At 46.2% G+C, this 14960-nt stretch overlaps 1 protein-coding gene across 1 annotated transcript; it reads left to right on the top strand.

The window, feature by feature from the left end:
- The first annotated feature begins 4233 nt into the window (after nucleotides 1-4233).
- LOC124704690 (S phase cyclin A-associated protein in the endoplasmic reticulum-like) lies at nucleotides 4234-12431 on the top strand. The gene is made up of 9 exons (XM_047236962.1): nucleotides 4234-4331; nucleotides 4598-5764; nucleotides 6128-7828; nucleotides 7912-9069; nucleotides 9460-9564; nucleotides 9849-9938; nucleotides 10598-10708; nucleotides 10787-12136; nucleotides 12222-12431. The coding sequence occupies exons 1-8, from the start codon at nucleotides 4272-4274 to the stop codon at nucleotides 11276-11278; spliced, it is 4884 nt and encodes a 1627-aa protein (XP_047092918.1). The 5' UTR covers nucleotides 4234-4271; the 3' UTR covers nucleotides 11279-12136; nucleotides 12222-12431.
- Nucleotides 12432-14960: the final 2529 nt, after the last annotated feature.

Here is a 14960-nt window from a genome sequence, read left to right as displayed (position 1 = left end):
CAGTACCCATTTTAGGCAGTAGTAAATAAAGCAAACTAAATAAAGTAAATGCAAGTAACTAATTTTTTTGTGTTTTTAATATAGAGAACAAGACAGTAAATAAAGTAAAACTAGCAACTAATTTTTTTGTGTTTTGATATAAGTGCAGCAAACAAAGTAGTAAATAAAATAAAGCAAGACAAAAACAAAGTAAAGTGATTGGAAGTGGAGACTCCCCTTGCAGCGTGTCTTGATCTCCCCGGCAACGGCGCCAGATAAAATGCTTGATGCGTGCAGTCGACACGTCCGTTGGGAACCCCAAGAGGAAGGTATGATGCGTACAGTAGCAAGTTTTCCCTCAGAAAGAAACCAAGGTTTATCGAACCAGGAGGAGCCAAGAAGCACGTTGAAGGTTGATGGCGGAGGAGTGTAGTGCGGCGCAACACCAGAGATTCCGGCGCCAACGTGGAACCTGCACAACACAGTCACATAACTTTGCCCCAACGTAACAGCGAGGTTGTCAATCTCACCGGCTTGCTGTAAACAAAGGATTAGATGTATAGTGTGGATGATGATGGTTGTTTGCGAAGAACAGTAAAGAACAATTGCAGCAGTTTGTATTTCAAATGTAAAGAATAGGACCGGGGTCCACAGTTCACTAGCGGTGTCTCTCCCATAAGATAGCAGATGTTGGGTGAACAAATTACAGTTGGGCAATTGACAAATAAAGAAGGCATAACAATGCACATACATATATCATGATGAGTACTATGAGATTTAATCGGGGCATTACGACAAAGTACATAGACCGCTATCCAAGCATGCATCTATGCCTAAAAAGCCCACCTTCGAGGTTATCATCCGAACCCCTCCAGTATTAAGTTGTAAACAACAGACAATTGCATTAAGTATGGTGCGTAATGTAATCAACACAAATATCCTTAGACAAAGCATCGATGTTTTATCCCTAGTGGCAACAGCACATCCACAACCTTAGAACTTTCTGTCACTCGTCCCGCATTTAATGGAGGCATGAACCCACTATCGAGCATAAATACTCCCTCTTGGAGTCACAAGTATCAACTTGGCCAGAGCCTCTACTAGCAACGGAGAGGATGCAAGAACATAAATAACATATATGATAGATTGATAATCAACTTGACATAGTATTCAATATTCATCGGATCCCAACAAACACAACATGAAGGATTACAAATAGATGATCTTGATCATGATAGGCAGCTCACAAGATCTAACATGATAGCACAATGGGGAGAAGACGACCATCTAGCTACTGCTATGGACCCATAGTCCAGGGGTGGACTACTCACACATCGATCCGGAGGCGATCATGGCGACGAAGAGACCTCCGGGAGATGATTCCCCTCTCCGGCAGGGTGCCGGAGGCGATCTCCTGAATCCCCCGAGATGGGATTGGCGGCGGCGTCTCTGGAAGGTTTTCCGTATCGTGGCTCTCGGTACTGGGGGTTTCGCGACGAAGACTATATGTAGGCGGAAGGGCAGGTAAGGGGGCCACACGAGGGCCCCACACAACAGGCCGGCGCGGCCAAGGCTTGGGACGCGCCGCCCTAGTGTGGCGCCACCCCGTGGCCCCACTTCGTAAGTCCTCCGGTCTTCTGGAAGCTTCGTGGAAAAATAGGCCCCTGGGCGTTGATTTCGTCCAATTCCGAGAATATTTCCTTACTAGGATTTCTGAAACCAAAAACAGCAGAAAACAACAACTGGCTCTTCGGCATCTCGTTAATAGGTTAGTGCCGGAAAATGCATAAATATGACATATAATGTGTATAAAACATGTGAGTATCATCATAAAAGTAGCATGGAACATAAGAAATTATAGATACGTTTGGGACGTATCAGGGGGCTACTCCCATCGGGAGTGCTGGACGCGCACCCGACAGAACTTTTTTGCACTCCAGGATCATGCCCGGGGACTTGATTCTGTGTAGGGTAACGTTGTTTTGCCATCGTTAGTTAACCAACAAAAGTTGAGCACGTTACTCACCATCCCTTGCATGCGGAAAATGTATCGGATGACCTGTGAAGACTTGCAGAAAAACTTCGGCAGAGCAGAACGTTCGAGTGGTACAACTTGAGTCCACGCACGGATTACAAGCATCCGTACCTAGACTCGGGGGCTACTCCCATCGGGAGCGCTGGACGCGCACCCGACAGAAGAAGATGATGCTGATTCAAGATGAACAAGAACAATCAAGGAAGAAGAACATCAAAAGGAGACATGCTTCAGTCTCTACCCGAACTATGTTCGGCTAGACACTCGGGGGCTACTGACGTGGGCATTACCCTTCGGGTAACCGACATTGCCCTATCCTGTATTGTCTAGTTGGAGGCCCATGAAGGCGCTTTGAGGCAAGACGGGCCACCTGGACGGTGCACTAGAAGATTCCTTGACGGGCAAGACAAGGAAGCAGCCGAACAAGGGAAGATTAGATTTGAAACTACTGTAAACCTAGTCGTACTCGGTTAGACCTCTTGAGACCTGGCCTCCTATATAAAGGCCAGGAGAGGGGCTGCCGAGGGACACAACCAATCTTAGCAATCTTAGCCACCAAAAAGTCTAGAGCTAGGTCATCATAGCATTTAGCCTCTCGACGAGATCTCAGCCGAACTATTCGGCACCCCATTGTAACCCAATATCTTTATAATCAAGAACAGACAGGCAGGACGTAAGGGTTTTACCTCATCGAGGGCCCCGAACCTGGGTAAATCGCTCTCCCCGCTTGTCTGTGAAACGATGTCTCGTGTCAGCTTGCAGTATTCCGTCAACCCTAAGCCCCAATCGGAGGGCATTGCCGAGGAGTACCCTCGACACCCGGTGAAATGAGTAAGAAAAATAGATGTTATGCAAATTCTCTTGGTTAGTATGCATAACTACATTTAGATCACACAACTAAATTAGAGATGAATGCCAAGTTATTAGGATTACATTATATGATCAGTATTATTCATGCAACACCCCACTATCACCTCATGCCTACGCCTTTAACCACTAAAAGTTGCACATCACTACTTTCGGTGAAAACTGGAAATCTACTGCTATTGTTTACTGCTTGTTCTACTACTTATTCTACTGCGTTGAATCAACTGATACAAATCACCAATTGCTTTGCGAGTTTATTGATATACAAGTGTGGTTGAGAGTGACGTCTCAATGGCTAAAATCTTATTGATATTTTTTTGTTTCCCTTGAGTCGAACTATAAATTTGGGTAATACTTCCCATCAAAGAAGCGCCCCTATACTTGTGGGCATCACTGCCTGATATCCATATGCGAGGCACCAACACTAGATCAATGTCACAAGTCAAATTGGCGCAAAATGGCCGAAAATGACGTTCCAAAAGTTCAGCGGATCATCCGCGCAATTGACCGGACAAGTCCTAGGCATCGAGGCTGGTAGCCTCTCGACGCAGATGAGCGGCTAACAAAGGCGCGAGCGAAGCGGGCAGTTCTCTCCACTAGCCCAACTCCAAGCCACCTAGTCCACTACGGCGGTGTCGCGGTGCGACAGTGGGGTGACGGCGTCGTCCTTGGGCTGCAAATGAAGGGAGGGGGATGTGAACGAATGCGTTCGATTTCGATGTCCTTGATGTGCGGGACCGCCTAGGAATACAAGGTCATGCGTTGAGTTTTCCGTTTTCTGACTAAAATATAGACCATTTTTAGATCGTGTAGATCGCAAAGGTGTTTTCCGTTTGTGTCGGGCCGCTGGGGGGAGAGACGCCCTCATGCCTCTCATGCCATCACGGAATATGACCGTCCGATCACAAGTCTAATCGGGCCGAGGATCCAACGCGTCCTAGTAGCCCTACTGTTACCACCGACGCCTCCAGCTGCCGTCCTGCCGACCTTTGCAGCGGTGCGGCGTCACCGCCGCCGGCGCCTCCACCCCCATCCCCACACCAAGCACCACGGCCACTCACGCGCGCCGCCGCCGACGCCTCAACGCTCGCCGCCCCCACCCCCAGCAAGCACCACGGCCTCTCACGCGAGCCGTCGCCGACGCCTCAACCCCTCCCCCAATTCCCCTCCCCTACCAAGCATCTCGGCCTCCCACGCGCGTCGCCGTCCCCGTCATCCCTCGTCGGGGCATCGTGTTCCCGCCGTCTCCACCCCGGCCGCAGTGTTTGGCCATTGAGTTTTCAGGTATGAGGTCGTTTTTCCTCCATTCGATTAGCCAAATCCCAACAGACCTTCACAACTTCTCGGTGTGCAGGTACACGCCCGGCGCACCATCTAGATCTGCCCCCTGATGGAGAACGATCCTGGAGACGGGGACGATCTGGGATCAGGGTGGTTTGAAGTGAAAAAGGTGAGATACATTCTCGTTTACTTGACCAGCTCTGTTGATTCTAGTCCATAGAATGATTGAAATTCTACACTCAATGTAACCATGTTGGTGAATGCAACGATCAAGGCCTTTAGTGGGGGGCACTAGGGCAAGTTTGATTCATCTAAGATGCTCCAGGGCTATGGGCTTTTCCAAAATGTACCTTGTATTGTGTGTGTCTATCTCCTATCGTGTTTTCACTCATTCTGCTGCTGCTGCTACTAACTTGCTTTAATTTCGTTTGACAGAAACATCGATCCAGCTCAAAGTTCACATTGCAGAGATCTTCAGGAAGTTCCATCCATAAAACTCCAAACTCGTCATCGTGGTCTCAGGCCAACTACACCGGTGACAGTTCAAGGTGGTATGACAGGCTGCAGTACCCACCTCAGAGCACAAGTAATAATGTCTCTGTTGATGAATTGGGCATTAGAGAAACAACTAAGGTTCACCGTGAGGAATGTGTTGATGTAGGTGCTAGTAACCTGACGAATGGATCCTGTGTTTCAGCTTCGCAGGATGTAGTAGAAAACAGTGAAGAACTGCAGTTAGCTCAAGAAACAAGCGATCCTCCCAAAACTGGCATGATTGACCGCAGAGATCCTTCAGTGCCTCATGAATCCCCCAACTGTTCAAGTGGTCTTGCAAAACCTATAGAACGTTCTGATCATGTCAAAGGCTCTCCAAAAGCAGAGCCAGTAGGTGTTTTGTCCAACTCTTCTGTCAAGTTCGGTAATTTTGATGAAGTCCCAGGTATAACAATACCCTCAGACGCCTTCACTGATAGTAATTCTTCTATAAAGTACATGGATGATGAAGATGCTACACAATTCAGAAATGAAAGTAAACTTGAAGATGAGATGAATTCTATACAAAATGTTGACATGTCTCCTACCATGATTCATGCAGTGACGGCACCCAGTGAAAATAAGAGAAATCCAGTGGATATATGTGAAATACCAGATAGTCCCATAGATGTTAGTGGTTCAATTACCTTGGCCGACCCTGTCTCCCTGTCCTCCTCAAACAATGACCTTGTAGCTCCAGTTACATCTTCCTCGGTTGCATCCACGGAAAGCCAAACGTTACTTCATGATCATGCAATGGTTCCTGTAGATTTTGGAGGGGAAATTGCTGAGGGCAAAGAAAGATTCAGGCAGAGGCTTTGGTGTTTCCTTTTTGAGAATCTGAATAGAGCTGTGGATGAACTATACTTACTCTGTGAATTGGAATGTGACATGGAGCAAATTAATGAATCTATGCTGGTTCTTGATGAAGCTATATCTGATTTTCGAGAACTGAAGTCCAGGGCAGAACATTTTGATAACACCAAGAAATCCACTGGTTTACCAAAGGAAGAGATGCCAATGGCTGTGAAAGCCGACCACCGGAGACCTCATTCATTGTCTTGGGAGGTCTGTATTCTCCCCAGTCCATCAATATACCTTCTCGTTGTTCACTTTCACACTATACCTGTTCTTTTTTGTCTGCAAAATTTTGCAATATGCGTATATGATTGCTTCTTATCATTTCTTATCTCTTTTATGATAATTTTCAGCAAAATACTTATGCTAGAAAACAGGGCTACTATGTTAGTGATATTTTTTTTTGTTAGTTATGTTAAGTGTGGTATAGGTTTAGCCCTAAAAGGAAGTGTGGATGTTTATAGGATGTTTTGGTGAATGTGGTCAATTCTGTATGTTTCTCGTATGTATCTCAGTATTGGAATAATATGAACAAGTTGTGAAGAGACATTTTCCGATATATCGTATATGCAGGTCAGACGGATGACAAGTTCACCACACAGGCAAGAGATATTGTCGTCATCTCTCGAGGCCTTCCAGAGGATTCAGTTAGAACTGGCACGCAAGCAGGCTGGTATCTCAGCAGAGAGCTTTTCATCCAGCTCTTCTGGAGAAGTTTCAGGTATTTCGGCAAAGCTGACTACAGCGTCAGCAACAGTTGGGAATATCAGTTTGAAAGTGGAGAGTCAGGTGAAACTTCCAGATAGTAGTGAGAAAAAAGTTACTGAAGAGAGACAAAGTAAGGAGGCATTCAAGCCCGGTAGATCATTCCCACCAAGTATGCCTGCATCTTCTGGGAGTAGAAGAGGGGCACTAGAACCAATATCTGAGATAACTAAACACGCTTTAAAGGATAGGATATTGCCAGATAACAAATCTGACAGGCTGAAGTCAACGGATATTGTGAAAAGGAGTACATCCCACCTTGAAAAGGAGAAGCAAAATACGGCACAGTGGAAGTCGATGGATGCCTGGAAGGAAAAAAGAAACTGGGAAGATATACTGAAATCTCCTGTTCGGAGTTCCCGTGCATCTCATTCCCCTGGTGTTGGCAGAAGAGTAACAGAGCGTGGTCGTGTTCTACATGATAAGCTAATGTCTCCTGAAAAGAAGAAAAGAAGTGCCTTTGATACGAAAAAAGAAGCAGAAGAAAAGCATGCACGGGCTTTGCGGATCAGGAGTCAACTAGAAAGTGAGAGAGTTCAGAGACTACAACGTACCACTGAAAAGTTAAGCCGTGTCAATGAATTACATGCTGTGCGCAGCTCAAAACTTCGAGAAGTAATGAATGCAAGGCATCAACGTGGTGAATCTCGTCATGAAGCACATCTTGCCCAAGTTGCAAAAAGGGCTGGTGATGAGAGTATTAAGGTCAGCGAAGTTCGTTTTATTACATCACTGAATGATGAAACTAAGAAATTCTTGCTGAGGCAGAAACTTCATGATTCTGAAATGCGGAGAGCCGAAAAGCTACACGTGATCAAAACAAAACAGAAGGAGGACTCTGCAAGAGAAGAGGCTGTATTGGAACGAAGAAAGTTCCTTGAAGCTGAGAAAATGCAGCGCCTTGCTGAAATACAGCGTAAGAAAGAAGAAGCAATAGTTAGAAGAGAAGAGGAGCGCAAAGCATCTAGTGCTGCACGGGAAGCGAAGACTGCTGAGCAGCAACGGAGAAAAGAGATAAGAGCTAAATTGCAACAGGAGGAAGCTGAACTTTTAGCACAAAAACTAGCTGAAAAGCTCCGTGAAAGTGAGCAGCGCCGGAAGTATTACCTTGAACAAATACGTGAGAGAGCTTCAATGGATTTTAGGGATCAGACTTCACCTTTTCAGCGCCGCTTCCCAAGTAAAGATAGCCAAAACCGTTCTGCGTCCGCTAATAGTGGTGAAGATTCACAGATAGTAGGCAATGCCAGCAGTGCAGAGTCTATGGTTAAATCATCCAATGCCACACAGATGAAACGAAGGATTAAGAAGATACGACAGAGATTAATGGCTCTCAAGCATGAATTTGTTGAACCAGCCATAGGTGAAAATACAGGAATTGCACATAGGGCTGCTCTAGGAGCTGCCAAAGGTAAGTTAAGTAGATGGCTTCAGGACTTGCAAAGACTTCGTCAAGCTAGAAAAGAAGGTGCTGCGAGTATTGGTTTGATTGTCGGTGACATGACAAAGGTACTAATTATTGATTACATATTGTACCATACTATGATAGCAAAGATGGTTACTAATAGCCCTTTTTGTTTATTTTTGAACAGTTCTTAGAAGGAAAGGATCTCGAACTGCATGCTACTAGACTAGTTGGTTTGCTTGATTTCATTGGGTCTGCTTTACCTGCCTCACACACTTCAAGGCCAGTAGCTTGTCCAGTCACTGTCTACCTTTTGCGCCTGCTGAGAGTGTTACTCTCACTTCCAGCTAATCGAACCTATTTTCTAGTACAAAATCTTTTACCTCCGATTATTCCCATGCTATCTGCATCCCTAGAGAATTACATTAAGGTGGCAGCATCAAACTCCGGAAGTTTGAATCTTCCGTCAAGTAAAACTTCAACAGAGAACATGGAGACAGTTGGTGAAGTTTTAGATGGCTTTTTATGGACTGTGACCGTGATTGTTGGCCACTTATATGTTGATGACGAACAACTTCAAATGCAGGAGGGTCTGATTGAACTGATCGTAGCTTATCAAACAATTCATCGTCTGCGAGATCTTTTTGCCCTTTATGATAGGCCCCAGGTGGAAGGGTCCCCACTCCCATCAACCATACTATTCGGTCTCAACCTTCTGACTGTCTTAACATCCAAACCAGGGAACTTCTCTGCCATCGATTGGGAGTCCTGCAAATGCAGAATTCCAGCTGGTAATCTAGCTCATGAATGTGAATATCTTAGTTCACTAGACCTACGATTTGGCAACCAGTTGATGACAACGGACGAGTCTGGAGATGCCAAATTACCATCTACCAGTTGTGATCTTCCGAAATGTGATGACTGCGGGTTTAGTGTACTTGTTGAAGATAACAAGTCCGCGGAACAACACGAGTGTTCTATTCTAGGAGATAGAAGATCATTGGATGAAGCTAGGAAAGATTTGTTAGGTTTCTCTTCTGGCCCAAAAAATTCGAAATCTACATCCGAAATACAAACATCTCATTTGGGAGATATATTAGATCAGCATTCCGAAGTTTTTGCTCGGAGAGATGAAAATAATACTGTGGATGGTCGCCTTGAGGGAAGAAATATGAATAATAAATGTACAGCTATGAATGGAAGTCCTGGAAAAGGCAATGAAATAAATCTGAAACAACCTGCGGTGCTTGTACTTTCTGCCATGGCTGAGACAGGCCTGGTTAGTCTGCCTTCACTTTTGACGGCAGTGTTGCTGCAGGCAAACAACAGATCATCATCCGACCAGGTTTGTGTTTCTGCTTGTTTAAGGTGCAATGCTTTCTTCAGAAATGTTGTTTTATCTCCAAACTCAATTAGTCTTTAGACCTTAAGAGTCGCTTTGCAAGATTGCATTGGGATGTCTATAGAAGCAATGCATTTTGATATATAGGATTGAAGATATTTCAGCTCCAAAGTAGTAGCCATTTTTGTTTCATGAACACCAAATATGCCTAAAGGGTTGTTGTTTACTGGCATACTATTGTTCTTAAGATTTAGTAGCATGTAAGGAGAAAAAAAAATCTTTTGATACCATATAAAATAGCTTTTTGGGTACCTAGCAGGCAATTTCAATGCTGGTTGCATTGATATATTGTTAGTTTTTTCTTGCTAGAAAAATGACAGCTGAATTTTTCAGGCTTCAGCGGTTCTTCCATCAAATTTTGAAGAAGTTGCCACTGGTGTATTGAAAGTTTTGAACAATGTGGCATGTTTGGATATCACCCTTCTGCAGTGCATGCTGGTAAGCAGTTGTATCCAAGGCTGGGTATCATTGTTACTGCCTTCTTGCTTGTTTCGTATTCTGAGAAGATGAATTTCGAGCTCCAAAATGTAGCCTAGGAAGGCAAAACAAAAGAACCTTAAACTATTTATAGTGTCAGTAGATACTAGTCATCCATAAGGATCTCATGCAGAATTAGTTGTTGGCAAAGTGGCAACATCCTAATGTGGGAGCCCTGAAGATCTTAATAATCTATTTTTCCACCTACATTAGCTTGTTTCTTACTGGTTATGAATTATTTTCAGGCTAGATCAGATCTGAAGATGGAATTCTTTCATTTGATAAGTTTTCTTCTGAGTCATTGCATGAATAATTGGAGAGTACCAAACGATCAGGTAATGTGTAGGTTATTGCATTTACAAGCATGTTTTCCGTGTAATCTCAGCAGTTTGCATGAGCTATCTATGGTGCTTATTGGATGTCCATCCCTGGAGGGCCCTCTCTATGGTTCTTTTTAAGTAGTGATTTTTGTTGAACCAGATTGTTTCATTCAAGTATTGTAGTAGTTACTTTCAGTTTTAAGTTTTTTCCATGCAAATCAGTTCTTCCTTGGCTGATGGTAGCAAGTAACATATGGAGTTCATTATTACTTGTTGTCTTTTATTACTGATATTGCTGTGGTATCTTTGTCATTGGACCGCTATTCCTAATTGGTAGAAAAATAAATTGGATACTGATATGTGTGGTCTTTTAAGTACTGTGGGATGCTGTCATTTCTAGCCAGAACAGTTTGCACTGTATCAACTATCAACCATTCTACAAAAACAGAGATGGGCATGAAGCAAATTTCTGGCACTGAGAGTGATAGTTCTATCCCATGGTCTGCTATGGTATTTTATCATTATTAATTTAAAAGGAATATTTATGTGTTAAAATGGCTCCTTTTCAATTCTCTTCTGCTTACCCAGTGAAATTGACTAGTACTAATGGTGTACCAGTTTCTAGGCAAATATTTTTGAGTAATTCTAGCTGTAAGTGTGTGCTCATTTTCCAGGTTGGTTTACTGCTGCTAGAATCTATACTGCTTCTTGGCTACTTCTCCTTGTTCCATGCCGGTAATCAAGCAGTTCTTCGATGGGGTAAGAGCCCCACAATACTCCACAAGGTAACCAATTGTTTTATCTAGCCACGTATTGCTTGATTTCTGGAGACTGTTGGTCGGTTCTGACGAGTTAAGAAACAGGTGTGCGACCTGCCTTTTGTTTTCTTCAGCGACCCCGACTTGATGCCCATCTTGGCTGCTGCTCTCACCGCTGTTTGTTATGGCTGTGATCAGAACAGAAGCATAGTGCTTCAAGAAATAAGCTCAGATATGCTCCGTTCTTTGCTTCGGTCCTGCAGAGCCTCAGGACTGGCTTCAGATTCCGTCGCAGTGGATGGTTCGGGAGCCAATAACTCTGGTGATAGTATCTCACCGGATACCAGAAACTCGCAATCTGACATCTCGATACGGTCAAGCCGCAAAGGTACGCGGCCAGTTTTAGGAAAAGGCGTTTCAGGGGCCATCAGACTAAACAGAAATAAGAATCAGAAGGATGGCAGAGGAACACGGACCGGTGACGATGTGCCTCCGAAACAAAGGGCTGAGGAAGGTTCAGCTGTTTTTATGTTGCATAGGAAAATTCCGGCATTTTTCTTGGACAGAGCAGAAGAATTCTTCTGCAGCGTCCCGTAACGAAAACATTGGGTATCACAAGCTGACCAAGCAGACCATTACAAGAAGCTATGCTGCCTTCGTGTTTTTGAGGCGTGGGACTAATGTACCATGAAGCAATGACTTATCAGAGTGGCGATCACGGGATTTGATTGTCGAAAGGACATGGCCGTTTTCAGGAGGCTGGTTTGAGGCTGCATGACCTGTTGTTTTTTGTTTATATCCCGGGGGCTAATTAAAGATGTGAGGTCAGTAAGTTGTCTTGTAGAGAATAAGTCCGTGATGCTGTGTTGTTTATGCCTCCGTCCTGTCATATTAGCCTGTTCCTCTTTCGCCAAATAATTGTATAGAAAAGGGGTAATACTGGAGTATCAAACTCTGGCGCCTACACATGAAGAATACATCATGTATTACTCGGGAACTGGCACAACGTGCTGTTGATGAACATAGTTGCAATACTGCATTCAGTTTTTTGAAATGAATAGAAACAGCAAATATTACAGCAGCATATGACAAGATTGCCTAAGTCTCAGACAAAGCGGCACTTAAGGTGTTAAGCGGGCCGATCATACATACAGAAAAGAAGAATCAAATGCATTGTTGATAGATAGGTCATTGGCTCCTATTAAGCATTGAATTAATTTCGCAGCAAAAGGAAAGGAGTTCTTTATTATCTCAAATATTGCTCCAAGAAGATGTTACCAAAATAGTTTGCGGTGGGACTCTGCATAAGTAAATAGCCTAGAAGAACGAAAAGTAAACATGTAAACAATAATCAATCTCCACCAAAGACAAACTAAGGAGTAGTGTATGAGGCCCGATTCGATCACTGCTGGAGAAAGAACTCATTGGATGGCCTCCACTGGGTACAAGCAAAATGTGAGCTTCTGCATTTAGCACTGTCTTTTTGTTGTGTTGATGCTATAATGTCTTGACAGGATGGCAAACCATCTACCTCCCACAGGAACATCATCCGAAGTTCAGGACTACTGTTGCTTCATAAAAGGGAAAACAAGACTATCATGGACAACAACTGGACAGAAACGCTTGGTGAACTCCTCTGGCTCAACAATTGTGTAGATTGTTTCAAGCTCCGCCGTCTTAGGATCGTAGTAGCCTAACGACGTCCCAGAGTTGAGCAACATCCGTCCATCAGTTGGGTCGACGCATAGCAGCGTCGTCCGTTGTGACGAGTACTCTGACGAGAACTTGTCGAGCTCTATACGGCACTCCAAACACCAATCCCCGTTGTCGTGGCCTCCGCCATTGCTGTCTTCGTCGTTGCTGTCGTCATCGTTGCAGTGATTGTCGTTGTTGTTTTCATCGTCATCGCCACCATTGTCGCCGTCGTCGCCATTGCTGTCTTCGCCGTTGCTGTTGTCCTCGTTGTAGTCACTGTCGTTGTTGTTTTCGTCGTCGCCGCCACCATTGTCGCCATTGCTGTCTTCGCCGTTGCTATCGTCATCGTCGCAGTCGCTGTCGTCATCGTTCCTCTTCCAAACGTCGATGGCGTTCTTGTCTTGATCAGAACACGCGACACAGACGCAGATGGTGCCGTAGAGCTCGAGGATGGAGACACGGCCATCACTGCCATGGCTCGGGGGACCCTGCAGGACCTCAAATTCTCTGTCCCAGATGTCAAACGCCACCAGTTCGCACATGGCGGAGCATGGACCGAGCTTAGGCTCGACCACCCAGTAGATCTTGCCGTCCGAGTAGGCGGGCGGCACGTCGATGGCCACGGGTCTCGGAGGAGGGTCGGCCAGAAACCAGCCTTGTCGTAGATACCGCACATTGCACTCTAGCTTGTAGTCTCGAGTCTCCATGTTCTTCTCCTCATAGGCAAGGGACACCAAGACGTGGTCGTCGGAGTCAGAGTCATACCCAAGCGCAATACGGCCGGCGAAGGACGTGTCTTCCCTTTCGATCTCTTCTATGTATACCGATTCATTGTGCCCTGTGGTAGGGTTGCACAGGAGGTCACGCCCGTTACAGCTCACTAGGTTCAGGCCATGGCAAGGCTGGGAACACTGTAACATGCCTGGATTGTCGAATGGTACGGCGCATTGCCAGTGTGGATAGTTGATGTGATCCTCCAGGTCAGTGAATCGGCCCAGAAAGGGGTCACTGACGAGCTTGATCCGCGGGCGTGTCGCGTGGACGGCGGCGTGCGATCGCACGAAACGCTCCGTGGTGACCATGGCGCGCCATTCCCTGCACACAAGGCTCAGCTGCGAGACGGACCGTGCAGGCAGCCACTTGAGGACGTCGGACCAAGCTTTGGTCACCGGGGAAGAAAACACCATATCCTCAATGGTGTTGCCCAAGGTAACGAGGCTCTCTTCAAACAATCCAATCGCCGGGTAATTGAAGGTATCATCAAAATCGCCAGCGATGACCTCATCCGCCTTGAGAAGAATCTCTGGTACCCCCTCGCCACTAAGGTCCACCGTGAACACCTTGCAGGTACCTGTGCCCAACATAATCTTCTTGTGTGATCCATTGCCCCCGCTACAGCTACACATCCCGAGCGGAGCTATCCAGTCTGATCGCAGCTGCGTCCTCTCCGGCTCCGGCCAAGCCGTTGGGTCGATGCAGCAAAGCTGCTCCCACCGTCGTGCCACGTAATCCCGCAGCAGCCACACATGGCAAGGGCCATCCTTGTCGCTGCGAAATACGCATAGGCAGCCGTCCAGCTCGGTCATCCTGAGAGGAGCCTTCCCCGGAGGACACGGCGGCTGCAGCAGCGTAGCAAAGGTCTCGTCGCCGACGTTGAAAGTGAGGATGACGCCATCGTCCCGGCACAGGAAGTGTAGACGCCCGTGCATGAACACGGCTGGGTTCTCCTCTTCCACCACGCACATCAGAGGCTGTGAGGCGGCGGGTCGCCAGTACGCCGTCGTGTCACCGTTAAGGACGAAGACCTCGCAGCTCGGGGCGGCCCCCTTATGCTCTTGACTGAAAATACGGACTGCTTTGTACCGATGATTCGCGGAGCAGTAACCAAAGCCGTAAGCTACTTGGAGGTAGAAGGGCAGATCAATCGGGTTGCAACCGGGATTCATCTTGAATGGCGCTCGGCTGTCGGGTAGAGGATGCACCTCGCCGGTGGATGGGTTGCACAGGAAGTAGCCGCCGTCGTTGACGCAGCGGAGGAGCACGATGCCATGGAGTGGCTTGGTGAGTGGGGCGGGGCGCGAGAAGTTGTTGGGGGCGAGCTTCCTGACGGCCGGGGTGCCTGCAGGCTGCCAAGCGTAAAATTGGTACTTGGAGGTGGACTCGTACGTCGGGAAGAACAACCTGAGCTTGTCGTTGTTGGCTTGCCGGAGGTGGAGCTTGACGAAGAGCGCCGACGAGAGCGTGGCGTCCCAGAAACGAGACACGCACCGGAAGCGGCCGACTGACTTGGCGGGCAGATAGGCGAAGATCTCCGTGACGACGTCGTGTGGCAACAGCGGCGAGGCACCATCGTCCTGCTGATTAGCCATGGTTCTAAATTTGATTGACACACAGGAACTTAAACCGTGTGAAGCAAATAAAGGAGAACGATACTGGGTTCCTATGCGAACACGAACTAAGAAATCATAAGTTTTTTTTTTTTTGCGAATCTCTAAGAAATCATAAGTAGGATTGTATGAAAGTTGGAATAATAGTGGATGAAAAGGATCCGTTTGGCTAATCTCGCCTTGTAACTTTATTTGTA

This window comes from Lolium rigidum, chromosome 3 (genome assembly GCF_022539505.1).
Source record: "Lolium rigidum isolate FL_2022 chromosome 3, APGP_CSIRO_Lrig_0.1, whole genome shotgun sequence".
NCBI lineage: Eukaryota > Viridiplantae > Streptophyta > Magnoliopsida > Poales > Poaceae > Lolium > Lolium rigidum.
The sequence above is the reverse complement of the archived record's forward strand: the minus strand, read 5'-3'. Positions and strand labels throughout refer to the sequence as shown.